Source organism: Geospiza fortis, unplaced genomic scaffold (genome assembly GCF_000277835.1).
Source record: "Geospiza fortis unplaced genomic scaffold, GeoFor_1.0 scaffold16, whole genome shotgun sequence".
NCBI lineage: Eukaryota > Metazoa > Chordata > Aves > Passeriformes > Thraupidae > Geospiza > Geospiza fortis.
Window position 1 is genome coordinate 10,873,853 of NW_005054302.1, and position 18,793 is coordinate 10,892,645.

At 41.4% G+C, this 18,793-nt stretch overlaps 1 protein-coding gene across 11 annotated transcripts in view; it reads right to left on the minus strand.

Moving 5' to 3' along the window:
- FAT3 (FAT atypical cadherin 3) overlaps positions 1 to 18,793 on the minus strand; it is a 399,047-nt gene that overhangs the window by 42,284 nt on the left and 337,970 nt on the right. For all 11 annotated transcript variants that reach the window (XM_031066002.1, XM_031066001.1, XM_031066003.1 and 8 more), the window contains 6 exons: positions 11,825 to 12,214; positions 9,349 to 9,563; positions 8,447 to 8,584; positions 5,674 to 5,817; positions 4,924 to 5,121; positions 1,650 to 2,448 (listed from right to left, as the gene is read on the minus strand). In XM_031066002.1, coding sequence (XP_030921862.1) covers positions 1,650 to 2,448; positions 4,924 to 5,121; positions 5,674 to 5,817; positions 8,447 to 8,584; positions 9,349 to 9,563; positions 11,825 to 12,214 — 1,884 coding nt within the window. The remainder of the gene's footprint in view (positions 1 to 1,649; positions 2,449 to 4,923; positions 5,122 to 5,673; positions 5,818 to 8,446; positions 8,585 to 9,348; positions 9,564 to 11,824; positions 12,215 to 18,793) is intronic.

An 18,793-nucleotide genomic window follows, 5' to 3' on the forward strand; every position in this document is an offset into this window, starting at 1 on the left:
AGTCTTCAAGGCCATGATAAACGGCCCAGAGGCTGAGGGCTACAGTCGCTCTCAGAACCACACTGCCTCTCCAGCAGCCTGTCATCCATTTTAAGGATTGACTGGTACATGACAGAAGAATTTGGAAATTGCTGTCCCAGCTGAATTTCTGTGCTTCCATTGCAAGCTTGCTGTACCAGGAGAGCTGCTGGGTCAGAACTGTCCTGCACTGCAAAGTCCCTTTTTTGGAGTTAAACTAAGGGATTATGAGGCAGAGGGAATAATGCATCATTATTGACTTTAATAGGTAGTGAAATGAAATGATAAACAGTGAAAATTTTGGCTGCCAGAAAACCAATTTCTGACTGTGAGGACTATCACTATCCCCATGGAGATGAGGATTTGTGATTTCTTGATACAAAAGTGAGACTAAGTTTTAATTTAGAGAATATAAAGAAGTTTGGCAGACAGTGTTCCCGCACTGGCTCCTGGACCTGACTGGAGGATATTGCAGCATTGTCCCTTTTAAATCTGTGAAAATCCTTTACTTCAGAGCCTTTCATGTGTAACAAAATGCTGACTATTGTTATGATAGATATGTCTATTTGAAACTTATAAGACTCTTCATTAAAAAGTGGACAGATAGTCTGCTCTTGAATGTACCTCAGATAGAGATCATGGTATTTTTTCAGAATTGAACTTCTTTGCCACTACTATCCATGTGCCACAGGAAGAAAAATTATTTCTGGTTAAGTTTTATGCAATTTATGCCTATTTTCATCCCCACCGAGGTCAGTGGTAAAGCATGAAGCCCTGCTGACTGCTGCAGAAACAAAGGTTGGTTATTGAGGGATATGGCTGCTGAATTCTTGTATTGCTTTGTGTGTGTGCGCATGTGTGCTTAAGATGAGGGAGACTTAGATGTATTGATTTTACAGCAGCTTTTTTCTCTGGTCTTAAATGAAGTGGAATGAGGAGCAAATAGCCTGGCAAACAAAAGAAACAGAGCCAGTATTACAACTGCCCGAGGTTTTAAAATCCAAGTGCAGAATCATACAGAAGCCTGGCTCGCAAGTCTATTTGTCATATGCCCATGTGAAATCTCTGCCAAAATGTGGAGCAGCCCGAAACCCACCCTGTCCCCTACTGCAGCATTAAAGGTCAGGAAAAGCACTTGCTAACAAAATACTTCATTGGTTTCTGTGGCTGTCTGCAACAATGGGACTGAGAAAGGCCTTTCCACCTGCCTGGCTTAGGTCAGGGGTGCTTTTCCTTGGAGACTGCTGGTGCATTGCTGGAGAGCAGGCTGCTCTGCTGCAGTCACAATCCAGGTTTATTCCAGTGGTGGCACCAACTGATTGGGAAACTACATCCCTCCCTCTCCTGGTCTTTCCTCTCCCACTCCTTCCCCTCCCCTGGAAGCTGGCTGATTGCAGAGCCTCCAGGAAAGCGGTCTTTGTCGCAAAAGGCCAAAGTTCATAAACTTCCATTTACATCAGTAAACACGAACAATTCTTCCTGAGCCTGAGAAATCAATTCCCACAAGGCATCAGCCAGTAGTGCTTTAGTGGACTGAATTGAAATGCCCCTTCTAATCTGCATCAGAGGAATAAAATGGATCCTATAGCATAATGTGCAGCGATGGGAGGGGAAGAGGGGGCAGTACTCACCATTGCACATGCAGCGCACATTCCTGTAAAAGCGGGGGCACACAAAACTAATTCGTGCCGTGCTGTAAGTCATCAGGGAATGTGAATCAATAGACAGACTTTGCTCACAGTGTTGTTCCTGACAATCCAGTCCAGAGCAATTCTTCTCCAAGATAGCAGAAATACGAATCACATTTTCCAAGTGTCTCCTCGCATTGGTAAGCTTCTGGATCAAATAGGCAGGCTTATAGAAGCCGCCGCTGTGCATCTGAACGGCGAACAGCATGTCGAGCTGGCTGCTGCCCGCCACCGGCTGAATGCTGATGATGTGCAGGCTGTCCTGCTTCTGGGAGAGCACCGCGTTGCGCAGGGTGCGCCTGAACCCGTGCATGTGCAGGCCCACAAAGTCTTCCGGGGAAACGTTCTCGAAGCGGATGGTGACCGTGTTCTGCAGCATTTCTTGCAGCAGCTGCTCCACATGGACCACAACATCGATGGGCACCTGGAAGCGGCCGTCGCTCACGGAGACATTCAGGACGTACTTGCCATTATCCAGCCCTCCGAGGGCGATGATCTTCCCGTCATGGCTGTTGACCTTGAACAAACTTTTCTGCTCTGATTTTAGAGTGTATGTGAGGACATCGTACACATCCTGATCTGTGGCATGAATTTTCCCAATGACTCCCCCGGGAAAATCATCTTCCATGGTGACAATGAAAATCTCCAGCGGAATGGCAGTTGGTTTGTGAATGCTCTCTTCAATAACCCTCACCTGAACATAGGTATGGGAAACCTGCTGAGGCTTCCCAGAGTCCTTTGCCTAATGTAATATAGGAAAAAAAAAAAAAGAAAAAAATAAGAAATAAAACCACACACGGAACACAGCCTGCAACCGTAACTTCTTGCTATGTATATTCTCACAGCATCAGTAATTCTGGAAAGAAGTTCTCAAAAGAACGCTCAAATGCATTTGCCAAATACATATGTAAAGAAGTATCTCAGCCATTTCTAGCAGTGGAACTTACAAACTCTTTAGGGAAGCACTGATCTCTAAGTGGATTGCAGAGAGAAATGTGTCAGTAGAATGTCTCATTACTCAAACTGAAACGTTCCCAGGATCCCACAGCTATCACTTGTCATCTTCACAACGGAGAATATACCAACAATGTGGTATATTCTGCTCCAAACACAGTTTGGGCTCACTTCTACCCTGGAGAAGAGACTGAATTCCAGTGAAATATTGGCCTTCTGCATTGCTTGGTGTGCTCCAAAGCACTCCATACCCTGCTTAGTTTGTGTGGATGTGAGGGAGTTCAGAATTTTTCTACAGCATTCTGCCCTTCTTTACCTGAGGCAACCAAGAAACATGCTTGACATAAATAAAATTTATCATCCTCCAAAAATGAAATAGGTGCTTGTGCTGTTACTAATGATAAAATATGAGAGCAGCACTGCAGTTGGAAAGATGACTGGATGACCCAGAGCAGGTATTACAGCATCATTTGCACTATTTTTATAGAGAGCAAAAGAGCAAGTATGACAAAAACCCCAAGGCCATCTTGACAGAAGGGTGTGCAAACTTGAATCAGGGTCCTTTCCTACAATAAGAAAAATGTTTTATTGCAGTCCCTATTACGATATCCTGCTCCGCACATTTATTTGCTTCAGAGAAGAACAGAAGACTAAACTGCCACTAGGCAGAGATGTAGGACATGTTCAAAGATCTTTGTATTTGGACACAGGAGGAAAATTTACAAGCTGAAGGAAAAAATGGGAGGATGACAACAGTAATATGGACACTACTATGAGCACATTAGTAATTAATCTTCACTCCTAAAAGAGCTGTGTGAAGTATTTAAAAATATTTTATATATGTGTGCAGACAAATGCCCATGTACATAGAGAAGAGATTAGGTCTCATTCTATTTTCTGTTTTAACATTAATTCTTAATAAACCTAATACAGAGGAGAAACCTGATAGTGGAAAAGAGAAAGCAGCACTCTGGCACATATGGATGGAAAGAAATTCTTCTATGGTCTAAACATAACAGGAAACTATAAAACACGTTTTCACTGCAGAAATCCCTGAAGAAAATAATACTGGGAGAAATCATGCCTCCACAATCCAACAGCATGGTTTTCTGAGCATGTTGGTGCATCTCAGACACGGTGGTCTGTCTAATATTTCATTTATATGAAATATATGGATCTCTAAACCTGGAGGATGCTGCTCAAATTTAACTCTCATGCCCAGTTTTGGCTACACTAGAATTCTGGCTAGCAAATAACCCAGAAAGCAGGGTATTTTACTATTAAGGCATGGTAAGAAAGGAAGAAAGGTGATGATTTTTTATTTCCATACAAGGCTAAAAAATAGGTTTCAAGGATATTAAATGGCAAACTTGTAAAACTTTGATTTGAACTGTTAGTTAGCATCAGAGCCTATATTTTGTGAATTGTAACCAACAATTGCCTCTAAGGATGCTACTGTTGTGAACATCAGTAAATGTGCTTGTAAAGGAACAGACAGGCCATGCTTAGAGAGATCAACTCCAGCAAAGCAAGTAGAGGAAGCAAGAATTTCAGACACAGCTTATGGGACCCTGACTCAGTGAAGAGGTTCATTCCCTAGACCTGCATATTTATTGAACCCTAATACATCTTCTCTGGCAGACCTGAGAAATGTGGACAAATTACTTTTGGATTTACAGGTTTTGGCAATCAAAATTACCCTGGTTACAAAGCTTCTCAACAATTATTCTAAAGCTAAGTTTCAGCTGGACTTCTATCGCATGTCTTATTTTGACATTCTTTAAAAGCTAAGTTGACCTTGGAAAAATGATTTCATGAATACTTGGAAGGCTTCCAAAAATTTATGATTAAATTTATGACTTAAAAGCAGAAATTATTTTCATTCCTAAAACAGTGTTTTGCAGTCACTTGTTCTGGGGTGTATTTATATGTATATAATGCATTTTTTCTCATTTTCCTTCCTTAGCTACAGAAAAAAAATGATGAAAATCTTAAACCATAACGGTTGCTGCTCAGAAAATTCATTTCATGCCGAGGAAATTGGAAAGGTGGCTGGCTACCTATTTATATTTATATGAAATCAGGTTTAAGAACATCAAAGAAAATATTCTGCATTGTGCATTTGCAAACTGGAATGTGTGGTATTTACTCGCAGAATACAGCCCATTAAAAACAATCCATACAGGGAAAGTACAGGTTACCTACCACTAAGAGGTTTTTTTTTGTTTCAGTGTAGAGTACAGATGTAAAAATCAAGCCTTACCTGCACGCAGAGCACATACTCAGTTGAGACCATGTGCTTGAAGATGACTGCAGACCTCAAAACGCCATGAGGGTCCAGTGTAAACTCCTCCTCTTCATTTCCAGTGAGGATGGTGAAGGTAAAAGGGGGGCCATTGTGAAAAGAGTCTTTGTCTGTCACTACCAGCTGCAAAATGCTTGTGCCCACTGGTTTATTTTCCTTTACACATATACACAGCGTATAAAGAAAAGGATTAAAATGATACATATTGCAAGCATGAAATAGCACATTTTTCTATCGTGAATATTCAACTGAATGCTCTTTGCCCAAGCTGGCATTTCACAAGCTGAGCTTTGTTGATACCGCTTATGCCCCGTGGACCAGCGGCAGAGATGAAGGAACCCACCACACCTCCAGGGCCTGCTGGGCTCTCTCTGATACTCTGTCTGATCAGGACTGACTAAAAGTCAAGACTCACACCCAGAGCAAGGTATAAAGAAGTGTGAACTTATCCCAGAGCAGACATTTTGAGGTTGGAGTACCTGGTGCAGCAGGGATGAATGTTAAAATGTGTGACAGATGCTGTGGTTAAGGAGCCTCAGCAAACAGAAACTTACCAAAAGACTCAAGAAAGATTTGTTTCTATTTTTCTTTAGATAAGACCACTTGATACATGTTTTGCAGATAGATCATCAAAAGGTATTTAACTGAAACCAAATGCCCGTGCATTTTAGAAGTCAGAGAAGTTTTTGATGTGCAGGATAAACTTACTTGAATTACAGCCGTGTAGTTAGCTGGAGTAAACACAGGGCTGTTATCATTCACATCAGAAATGTCCACATTGACCGTCACAGAAGAAGACAAAGGAGGGGTACCACTGTCTCTTGCCTGGACAACTAATGAATAACCAGATATCTGAAAAAAGGTGAAAACATCAAATCACTGTGAAAGCGGTCCTAAATTTTAACCCAGGTTCTTTACATTCAATGCACCACCTTCCATATTCTAAGGAAAGCGGTTTGGCCTTGTTACCTTCCTGCCCTTAGTATAACATTATCCTGCTTATCACCACATTGTGCCCCAACTTCAGTTTTATAAGGCTACTAATAAACATAACAGCTTCATTGTATTAAAATAACTGCATCAGATAAAGCATTCCTGAAACAAAGGGGCAGACAGAAAATAAATGACAGATAGTATCTGAACTCAGCCATTAGTCCTGTAAGCTTACATTTCCATCTCTCCTAGGTGTCCGCTGGGATAAGTGACCTGATTCTATTTATCTTACAGTTGGTTTCCAAGATATTATATAAATTGCTTATTAGAGCCAGTATCAGTTTGACACATACTGCTTCTAAAGCAGTGATGGAGAGCCAAGAAAAAGTTCACAGGCAGTTGTCTTAAACACACTGGAAAACATTTGGGAGTATGAGGGACAACAGTCTCTGTAGCAACAGAATATTATCCACCACTCTGCAGAAGATAAGTGGGCTTGAGTCTGCTTTTTTGCAACAGACACAAACAGTGCAGTGCAGGCAGTTCAGTGCATCATCCACAGGCCCTCTACACACATATGTGCCCGTGTGTGAGGTGTGAGCATATGTGACAACTTGCAAAAGCTCTGTCTATGCACAGTTTATGGATGACAGTTGGATTTTCCGACGTGCATGCTTATGTTGGCTTCCTTAGGTCTTACAACTACTTTTTACTGTATATTGCTCCTTGCTCTGCAGGGAAAGCTGCTGACATGTCTGCCCCTGAATCCTCCCACAGCGGAGCGAGAGAAGGGCGAAACATGCCAGATACAACACTCTGCTCCACCCTCTCAGTGCAGGGCTGGAAAGGGGAAAAGCATGCCCCTGCAGAGGGGAACAAGATAATGTTGAAGGGGCTTTTTTGGGAAGGGTGTGTGAGGGAAGGAAATCCAAATACATTTGAAAAATGACAGCTTTTTTTGTGGTAGAGAGGAGCTCAGACTGAGCACACAAAATAAGGGGGCTCTTCTGGGATGTGGGACAAAGCAAAAGGCAACATGTTTTTGGGGAGTTGTATGGAGGAGATAGACGGTGATTTGGTGGGGGCAAAGTGACACAGGAGGGAAGAGGAATCCTGAACTACAGAAAGTTTGAGGAACTTGAGTAAGAGAATGAATCTGTTTTTTAACTGTAATTTCCACTGCTAGCTAAAACCAGAGAGTTTTGTAGAATCTTTCCCATTTTTTTTTTTCTGTGTTTGCTTTCATTTCAATGTATCCCAGAAAGGTAGATGGCAAAAGACATGGTCTCTGTATGATTACAGCTCTGGAAATAAGTTCCCTTAAACCACTGAATCCTGGGAGTTAGCACTACCTTTGGGGATCCACAGCAGATGGGGCATCATATATAATTTTCCCTGAAGGGGTCAGGAACACCTGTACCTAGGAAATGCACCAAGGAAGCAAAGAAAATGACAATATCACAGATTATTTTAACTGAGGGAAACTTTGGAAAATGCAGACCTACACAGCTGGCATTACACATGCCTACTCTTGTGAGGGTAAGTGTGTGTGTCTGAATGCAGCTGCACATCAGAAACTAGAAGAAGTCATATTAGGGAACTCAGCCTGTGCTTTTATTACAGCCAACTTGTAACATGCACAGCCATTGTTACTCCCCTGTTTTAGTCAGTCTGTGGTAAAGTCATTCTACCACCAAACACAATTTAATCCTGCTTTTGTCATAATACAGAAAGGGATTTTTGCCACTGTTTTAAGAAGTAGATTTACTTCCAGTAAAGAGGTTCTCCAGCTGAGCCCATATTCTGAAGGTAGCAATCTGCTTCCCCAGTTTTGTGGGTGCATTGCTGAGAGGCAGGAGGCACAGATTTCCTTATGTGCTGCAAGGTTTCTGAAGCCATGGAGCACTCTTCTGCCCTGCTAGTAGCACAGGCAACGGCATTTGTTTGTTTCTTTTCCCAAAAGCTGCTAATTGCTAGCTATGGCAAAATGGTGATAAATAATCCTGAATGAATAATGGAGTGAGCAAACAAAGCAGCAGAACCTATTTAATGAAGCACTTTTTCACTTTTGGTACAGCCTGGCCACTTCATAACATCCCCTCCCCAGTGGCATGTTTTGCAGAGCGCTAATTAATGGCTGAGGTCTCAGCTCGGCGCTCGGTGCCACAATCTGGAGCATTTTGTAACCACTCTGTTGCACACACGGCTGCATGTGTGTGCTTGCACGCACAGGGGAGAGGAGGCAGCTCATTAACACAGCAGCAGCTCCTGCTGGCACCACGGGAGAAATCCAGTGCTGCTGCTCTCCCCTGATGCAGCTGATGTATGGGCGCAGGGTGGGAGTGGCAGCAGAGCAGTTGGCGTGTAGAAACACTGGGGACAGGGCTGGCATGGAAAGAAGTGGGGAAACGTTAGAAAGACCTGTTGGAGCATCTCAGGCTGATTGCTGCAGAGTATAAAAGAACTCCTTCAACACAAGCTAGCAGCAGAGTGGAGATTGATGCACATCTGTAAGTCATTGCAAGTTAAGAAGTCCCACATGTCTTACCCTTTCTCTATCCAATTTCTTTTTAACCTTCACGAGTCCCAAAACAGGATCAACTGAAAATTCATTGTCTTGATCCCCATTCACTATGGAAAAATGAATCTGACCGTTGGGAGGACTGTCCAGATCTTCTGCTATCAACTTTTTTTGAGAGAAGAATAAAAAATAAGAAAAACAAATATCAAGTGATCTGTATGATACATTAATTGCTCAACACACCAAAAAGTAAACTTCACATTCCATCAGACTAGTTATACCTGAACTGTACAACTCTAAAGCATCAATCCAACAGGTTTTTGTTAGGAGGCTTCACTTGGGCCTTTTCAAAATTCTAGTCTGAAAACACACAGAATATTTTAATCTTAATATTCCATACCACACTCTCTCTCTGGATCCACAAGCTGCAAGACGAGAATATTGTGACGTTTGGGGATGGCACACTCCATGCCAGACTATACAAATACTATGTATTTGGAGCTCTGAGCAGCCTGGTGCAGTGGAAGGTGTCCCTGTGCACAGCATGGGGGCTGGAACTAGATGATCTTTAGGATCTCATCCAACCCTATGACTCCATGATTTTATTTCATTGAAAAGTAGAATTCTGCCTTTCTATTAAAACCTGTTTCTTTCTAGCTGACTCATGTAATGCAACAAAATGCAACACCTAAAGTATGCCATCTCTCTCTGAAGCATAACAGGGTTAAAAAGAAAGGCTCAGTACTACCACTACTTTCTTTTGGGAAGAAACTGACAGCAGCTTGGGGAGCAGCAGCAGACACAGAGTGCTGTCTAGAAAATGGTTTGGGGGCCTCAAGGCATAATAATTATCATAATTGGGCAGTGTAGCAGTTTTTTTAGGGGCAGGGGGCTTCATCACACCTAAATGTCACCCCAGCCCCGCTCACCATAAGCACAGAGTCGCCGACGGCCGCGTCCTCGCTGATGACGGCGCTGTAGACAGCCTGGCTGAAGGTGGGTGCGTTGTCGTTGATGTCCGTCACGTTCACGTTCACTGTTGTCACCGCGCTCAGGGCAGGTGTTCCCCCGTCCTTTGCCTCCACTACTAAGTAGAAGTCCTTGCATGATTCAAAATCCAAAGCTTCGACAATGGAAATCACTCCTTCGAAGCAAAGGATGGAATGTCAACAGCCGGCAAAAAGGAAATGATGCCACAGAGCAAGGGATTTGACTGTAGTAAGCAGTACAGCATGCTATTTATCACCATGGCACACATACAACACTAACTGTAAGACTGCCCAATCTAATAAAAATGTTTATCCAGGTTTCTACTGCTGTCGTTTGATTAAAGAATGATGCCAATTGCACTTGGGTTGCCTCTGCAGAAAGGACCTTTACAAGGCATGAGGCAATGAATGGTTCCTCATGAAAATAGCGTTCATTATGTGAGGATCATAGATGAAGAAGTGGGGGCCAAATTCACCCATTTACCATCTCATTCAACGAGCCTTTGGGAGAATTGGATGCCGACTCTGGAAATAAGCCCTGACAAGTCAACAGAAATTCACTCCCACACAATTAACTTCTCATGAATTAAATACAAATGAATAGGATATGAATACCTCTGAGAAATCAGTTGTCTATCATTTAAGTGATTAAACAGAGACTTCCCCACTCAACTAGGTTTATAAATTTTGTGTTACTTCACCACACAACCAAAATTAAGACTCTCTGTAACTTGATTCACTGCATGCACCCAGATTCCCTCTAGGACAGAAATGATCTGATTTCTAGTGTTCTTACAAACCTCCAACAATATCAGCTTCCTAACCTTCTTAGGAAATGTATTTCAGGCCTTAATATACATTACAGCTAGGAATTTCTTCCGATAATTTTCCCAAAGTAATCCAAATGTAATTTAAACCCATTCACTGTAGACTAGGAATGGACTGCAGTTTATTTCCCTCTTCTTCACAGGTAATTTCAATAGGCATGAAAACTAACAGCATGTCTTCTCTTTTCTAGCTTAAACAGCCTTAATTCCTTCAGTCTTTCCTGTTAAGTCACATTTTACAGACCTCAGATTATTCCTCTTAATCTTGTCTGGGCTCTCTCCAAACAAATTCCACCTTTCAGCATAACTTGCTGAAAGCAGGAGCCCTGAAGAGAAGCTTCCAAGGGTCTAGCAGAGAGTTAGGTCCCACTAATAAATGGTGTGAAGGACATTATTTTTCAAGCTCTGATCAGGCATGCTACATCACCACTCTGCTGTCTAGAAACTGAGCTCCTGCCTCTAAATGGATAATAATGGAGCTGTCACACATTAATGAATAATATATAGTTTTAGTTTTGGTGGTTTTTTTTTTCCTGTGTGATTAAGCTTCATTATGGGTTTTTATTGATTTGTTTCCTTGATTTCATTGTCAAATGGGAAGTTAAGTATTGCTGCCTAGGCATATTTATGTTTAAATTTTTCTAGCGCTAATCAACATGACAGACAACACACAGTTATGTTAAGTCCCTCACATGAGAGGCAGCAGCCTCCGCAGAGTGGAGAGCCATTTTTGCACACAATTATAGAAATGACACAACGCATAATTTTGAGATTTTTCATGTTACTGGCTATTACAGTTGCACCCAAAGAAGTGTTCTCTTCAGCTTTTATAATCAAGACTGCTTTGCTCTCAGACTCAGGTGTTAGAATTGTACTGGTCATCTGGAATGCTATGAGAAGAAGGGGATCCACTACAGGAAGCACAGAAGAAACAGGTTACAGTTGATGAAATAAAAACTCAGTGAGGATGAAGAATATATCCGGCTAAGGAAATCTGGAGAAAAGGAGCCCTTTACACCAAATATGATACCTCCGTTTGGTATTTCTCATAGACAAGCAGAGGTGGACTTCTAAAATTTGTGATGTATAACCAAAAAGACCTCAACCCAAGCCATGGCTGAAGTCAAAAAGACAAATCAGAACAACCTTAGTCAGGGAAGCTGCATATAACTACATAAATGGCAATCATGTGTTAGGACTGAATTGGTCCCAACAGGTCCTGGTAGCACTGGCAGATGCTTTCTAAGGGGCAGACAGCTGAGGCGGTACTCAGCTGGTAAACAAGTGAACATTGCAAGTGTTCAGAAGTGTTTTTCACAGTTGGCTAATAGGTTGTCACATCTATATTGGCTTCGACAGAATTACTAATGGAGAAAAGTATTCTCTACTTGAGCTGGGGTAGCCATGTGTGACCATAGCTGACATCACTCTCCAACCTAAAATTGCTTTTTAACTGTGTAGTTAATTACACAATGACAAGCTGTGAGTCTCTGGCCTTGGAAGTCTTTTGGTCCAAGTACTTTCCCCAAAGCATTAATGTTTTTCTGATGGTTTAATTTAGCACTGCAAGTAAGAGTCACTTTACAAACCTGTTTTTGAGTTAATCCTGAACTTCCCTTTCTCATTCCCTGATCTGATGAGATAGGCAATCTCAGCATTTGTACCAATGTCTTGGCTTGTAGCAAAAACAGAAAGGACCTCGGTGCCAGGTGAGGTGTCTTCAGGTACTGTAACAAGATAATCTCTTCTTTCAAACACGGGAGGGTTGTCATTAATGTCCAGCACTGTAATGGTAACGGTGGCAAACGAGGATAAGGTCAGCACAATGCTTTGATCTGAGGCCTTTACAGTGATGTTATAGGAGGACTGAAGCTCCCTATCAAGTGGATGCTCCAAAACAATGATTCCTGATGACCGGTCAACTGAGAAGTAACCATCTGCCGAGTCTGACAGGGAATAGGTGACTTTTCTGTTCACACCTGAAAGAGAAGCAAATGGGAAAATGAAAATGAGGAATAAAGAGAAGAAAAATCTCTCCCCATCTAAGGGAAGTCCTAAGCAAAATCTGCTATCACACTGAGCATTTCCAGTGGGGGTAGAGGTAGGAGTGCCTGCGGGTACAATATTGCTGAAAGTTGGGAGGTCAGAGCATGCTCTTCTCACATGACAAAACCCTGTGGATAAGTTAAGTTCCTTCCATCATAATGATACTTTTTTTTTAAAGATTACTTTGCAAAACTGTTGGATATTGAAACTTGAAAGCAGAACCCAGATATCGTCCTTGCCCAGAACAGCTTATAATTGAATTAGATGAGACAAGCAGAATGCTGAAATTGGAAATGTCTCAGAGCACATCTTGAAGGAATAGAAATGTACATAAGAGGAAAAGAAACCCATAGAAATACATCAGGTAGCACAGAATGTACTTGCTACCAGTGCTGCCTTGATTCCACCATTGAGCAGAAAAATATTATCATAAGATGATACCTGTTAAACAAAAGCTGTATCAAACAACTCCTGCCAGAATATGAACATTTTGAAAAGCAAAGTCCCTCTGTTTCCCAGCCTAAGAGCAAAAATTGAGTTGTAAAAAAGATATCCTGTGTTTTTAAAATCCTGCCTGTATTTCCCAATACAAAGCACCTATGCACCCAACTGCTGAATATGCAGATCTATGCTAAGGTTGTTGTCAGTAACAAGGCCTGAGGGGATGGTACTGACTTGGTTTTTGCACTACAGTGGGATAGCCATTTCAAATCTAATTAAAAGTGAACACAAATATAAGCTAATTCAACTCCCTTGATGCTAGTTGATTTTGTGACTTCGTCCTGGGTACTTCAGTAAGAGATTATAACTAAAACACAAAGGTCCACTAAAATGGAGAATCTCTGTTTTTAACATCTCTCACTTGAGCATTTGCTGCTGTTTTTGTGGGAGAACAGACTTTACAAGCCTGACATTAATCAGATGAACAAGAGCTACCAATCCCTTCTAGGCATATTTTGTTAATTTAAAATTTGTGACAGTATTATTCTGCTTCCCAGCAGCAAAGCATTGTAGAAATGTCTGATCAAAAGCAGCACAAATCACAGTTGTTTTCTGCTTGATGTAGCAGGAGTTGAGCATCCACACAAGGGGGAGCTGGGAGACTCTTTGTTCAATCACACGCACATAAAAGCCAGAGCAACTACAAAGTCCCAGACCCTACTTGAAGGGCATTAGGAATTATTATTTGGCTCTTCAGAGAATAAAGTTTTTATGCAGTGCTTGAGACACCAGAGCATATTTCAAAGGTTCAAATGTCTTTAAAATATGGAACAAATTTAATGGCAAAATTGCAGTGAACTAGGCTGTTAGGTTTTTTGTGTTGTTTTGGTTCGGTTTTTTAATCACAGCAAAGCCTCTTTATTCACCATGGCATCACAAATGTGAAAAATAAAATGTCCCACCTTCAGCAAAACAGCAAGGCAATCAAGGAACTGACTCCTGTCCTACAGGGGAGGAAGTGAGCCCAAAAATTCACAGGAAATTCCTTCATGTTAAAACACGAAGGCTTTGAATACCCTACACCTGCTGGAGAGCACACTCACCCCTTTCCTCAGTCTCTTGATACATATATCCAAATACTGTGCCAGCTGACAGTCAACCAAACCGACAAATATTAAAAGGAGTAAAACCCTCTAGAAAGTGGAGGATTTTCAGAGTCTGAATGGTTGGAGGCATCTACGTTTCCAGCTGGGGAGGATCTCCTTCAGCTACACATCCTCCATGAACTTCTACTTATAAAAAAAGGACAGACCTGACCATAACAATTAATGAGCTAGTAATAGCATCTGATCCTCAGGGATGCTGGAAAATGGGAATTTTTTTCCCCTTGATTCAGAGCCACTGAACACCCAACCTACACATGAGTTTTAAGTGTAAAACTATTTAGTATTCTGCACCAGCCACTCTTGGTGCCTGCCAGTTTCTACACAGTATCAAACACTCCTCTGAGGTAGGGGCCCTAACACACACCTTCTACATGTCTGAAACTGCAGGACAGCCTTAGTCTGGTTTGCAGTTTTCTCGGGCACAAACTCCCTTTTTGATACTCACTACAGCACACCTGGGCACAAGACAGAAGATTCATATACTACAGTCCTTGAGAGCACAAACAGCCAGGAAGGAAATGGCCAATGTATGCCTTGTGCCTTGAAACACCAGGAAACTTCAGCAAGAGTATCTTGCAATAGGCAGTGCGGAGAGATAATTTGGTGCATGAGACACCACAGAGGGCAAGTTTATGTACAGGAGGTAATAACTCCAGTAAAGGCAATCTGACATATAATCTAGCCCCTCTTCTTGTATTCTACTTCCTAAAAGTGATGTCCATGAATTAACAAAATATTAATAGTGTTTTTTTAAGCCATTACTGGTGTTCCTACAATGGAGACAGACCAGATACAGATTATGGTGTTCTGGTTGCTCACTCTAATATATGGGATTTTTAGGCAGAAATGGAGACAGTAAAATCTTGAAGGAAAGTGCTTTTATTTTTCCTTCCTGGAAAATGAGAGAAGAATACAGAAGTTTCAGAGACATAGGTTATCTTGTACCAGTCTGGTATGAGGAAGAGAACAGTCTTATTTTTCCCACGGGACATGAAAGAAAAACTCTTACAGGTGAAAGTGCCATTTTATGCAAGAAGAGAGAAGATTAGGTCAGAAGACCTGAGCGGGTATACACATACCAACCCTTGGTGGCTTTTGGCCCAAATGCCAAAAGGAGAAAAAAAGGAGACATACAGAGGGAGATCTTAGCTGTGTGCTGACCCTCTCATAGAGAGTTTTGAGAGGCGGAATTTAATACTTGCTTCTTAAGGGTAATATCATTGAAAAACTGTGGCAGAAACAGCACTCAAAAGAAAGTGTTTTGTTACATCAATAGCTGTTTCTACTGAGCTTTCTGACCCAAGGCTGGCAGAGAAATGAGCATGAGGCAAAGGTGAAGTAGGAAGCTATTTCTATTGAAATTCAAAATGCTTTACTCCGGGGGCTACCCTATCCCAAGAGAGAAGTGTCCACCAGTGCGTATCAATGGCATCCGTGCCACAGAGGGGACAGTAGAGTCTGTTATAAAGGAGATGCTTTCTGTGGAAAGGGAACAACAGCTTCAATGCCATGGCTCCTGCACTGGTAAAGAGAGCAATCCTCCCACACTGCTTGCCTACAGCTCTTGGGGGGTTAATGTTTGCAAACTGTTTTGTGTCAACTCACTCAAACTTCTCAGATTTCTAAGGTGCAAATCATGAACATGAGCTATTTGAACAAGGAAAGCCTTTGCAGGAATCATTATTACAATAAGAAAATTGCAGTACATTTCTTTTTAAATAAAGGAATAAGGTAACACCTTTTCTATTTAGACTTGTATTAGCATATGATAGAATATTGCCCTTTGCCAAATCTCTGGTGTGAAGAGCTTGTAAAACATACACCCGCCTAGTACCTCAAACACCATTCTTCAAATAGGCTTTTATTCTTGTTTTTTTCTGTACCAAAACAAAGGGGCACACACTGAATGTCACATCATGACAACTTCTACGTCACTACTACTTTAACTAGCATCGGGAATATATAATAACTTTGCTTCAAAATTCAGCACTATCAATATCCTCCTTGTATAAAGCACAGAATCACAGAATCATTCAGGCTGGAAATGACCTTTGAGATCATCAATTAGCCCAGCACTGTCACTGTGAGGCCACCACTCAACCATGTCCCTGCGTGTCACATCTACACACCTTTTAAATACTTCTCAAGGTTGTAACTCTACTACTTCCATTGGGCAGCCTGTTCCAGTGCTTGACAATGCTTTCAGAGAAGAAATTTTTCCTTTTCTCCAATCTAAACCTCCCGTGGCTTAACTTGCTGCCATTTCCTATTGTCCTAATGCTTGTTACTTGGGAAAAGAGTCCCACCCTCAACTCACTACAACCTTCTTTTAAGTGGCTGTAGAGAGAGAGAAGGTCCCCCTGAGCCTCCCTTTCTCCAGACTAAACACCCCCAGCTCCCTCAGCTGCTCCTCACAGCACTTGTGCTTCAGACCTTTCCCCAGCTCCGTTGCCCTTCCCTGGACATGCTCCAGCCCCCTCAATGTCTTTCTTGCAGTGAGGGTCCAGAACTGAACACAGGATTTGAGGTGCAACTCAACTGCAAATGGTGGAGTTACAACACACTTTGATCCAGCTAGACACCAATTAAAAGGCTGAGCATTAACCCAACAGGCACAATCCCCATATGACAGTAAGTTTCTGCAGTGGGCAATACCTTTATGCATCATGCATAAAGTAAAAGTTATACATATTAAAAGCCACACATAGTGTTTCTCCTTTCAATTTTCATCTGTCACCCTGAACTCATTATTTAATGAGTTTCCCCAAATACAGCTAGACCACTTATTTTAGTTTATGTCTGAAAAATGACATTAACTTCTGTCATCTACTCATTTTCATTTTGAAAAACCGATGAAAAGAAATGTAATGTCAAGTATTAAAAATAAACAAACAAGATGTAGACCAGAAAGCAAGCTGAAAAAAAATATTTTTCAGTTTAGCAGTGGTTTGCAGACATACAAAGCAAGCTATCTGATTATTGTGCTTCGTCTTGCCTCTTTTATGATGTGATGATTAACACTGGTGTGTACCTATGACCTTTCCCAATTACCCAATGTTAACCACAAGGCCAATTACTAGATGATAAAAGTCCACAACTTCGTTAACAGCAAACAACACAAAAGATGAATTCAAAACCAGATTTTATAGTACTCTACTCCATCATTTTGAGATGAAAGAGAAACCTTGCCTGAAGTACCTTGTTGAACTGTAGAAGAATATATAGCCCCATAGGGAAAATATTTCAAGTGATTTTTACAGCTTAAGCAGAAAACCTGGCTGAGTTCAATCCATAACACTGCTACCAAGATAGACTTTCACTATTTTTCCCTTTTCTGGGGGAAAAAAATAGCCGTAACCCCAAAGGCCTTTATTCACACCACTGCTTCACGGGAGTCAGGGTACCATGGGATGAGGGCAGGGCAGACCTGAAGATAATCAGCCCCTTACAGAAGGGAAATACTTGACAGAAATGGGAGGTACAAACTGTTAGCAGTATCCATAGGTGTCTAAAACCCTGCTTTTCATTTCAGCTGGGACAGGAGCTGTCTTTTTGGTGGGAAGTCAAGATCTGGATAGTTGGCTCACCCTCCATCTCTTTCCTACCAGGGATTTTCATATTCCTGGGTACTGGTTTACATCACTTGACATATATACTTGTTTTCTTCAGCGCTCCTGAGTCAATTTTTCTGAAGTCGGGAATTGGAGATACCTGATTTAGGATTTCACACTGCAGCTGGCAACATAGGGAAACATAACCAGAAGCAGTGGAATGCACACAGAGAGATAGATAAAAAACATACATGTACATATGTAAGCATGACTAGAACCACTAAGATAGAAAAAGACCTCTAAGATCATTGAGTCCAACTGTTAACCCAGCTCCAAACCATGTCCTCAAGCAGCGCATCCATGCACATTTAAAACACTTCCAGGGGTAGTAATTCCACCCTGGATAGCCTTTTCCAATGCCTGTGAAGAAATTTTTCCTAATATCCTATCTAAACCTTTCCTGGCACAACTTGAGGCCATTTCCTCTCATCCTTTCATTTGCTACCTGGGAGTTGAGACCAACCCCTACCTCAATACAAGCTCCTTTTAGGTAGTTATTAAGAGCAAGAAGATCTCCTCTCAACTCCAGCTCCCTCAGCCTCTCTTCATCAGACATGTGATCAAATAGTTTGTATATTATATTTTATATATTTGTGTATGTGTATATACATAGAGATTATTCACACACACACACACACACACACACACACACAGAGATATATATATATATGTTTTAAGTGATCCAGTTTAAAGACAGAATTTATTCACTCAATATAATCCAAGACATACAATTCTCCTTTGTCTACTTCTTTGCCTCTATGTTGTTAACAACGTCCTGGAAATCTCAAAAATTAAAGAAACTACTAGAAATGAGAAAATGTGAAGAGAGACAGAATCTTGAGAGGTCATCTCATTTATCCCTGCACAAAGACAAGATGGATGCAATTCATCCCCAAACACAGGCCTATCCTTTGATCAGGAAGTTGCATAAGCTCCTTGGACACCTTGGTGTCTCACTTTTCTTACAACTAAAAATCTTGTTCTGACTTTTTGCTGAGATTGAATAAAATTAATAAAAGACAAGGCAAAAGAAAAAAGAACAAGGGTCAACTTTCTTCCTCAGAGCTACTTATCTGATAGCTGAAGCCTGTTATATTTTATCATCTTAACTCTTTTTTCCCTGGCAGACCCTCTCAACCATTTCAATATTTCCTGACTTTTCTTCCAGACTTGTGATCTCTTTTGTCAAACTCCTACATCTTCCTGGAAAATGTAGCCCACATCTTCTTGGAAGCGCTGCACCAGTGCACTTGGTTTTCTTGCCTAAACACGGACATCACATTTATCTTGATGA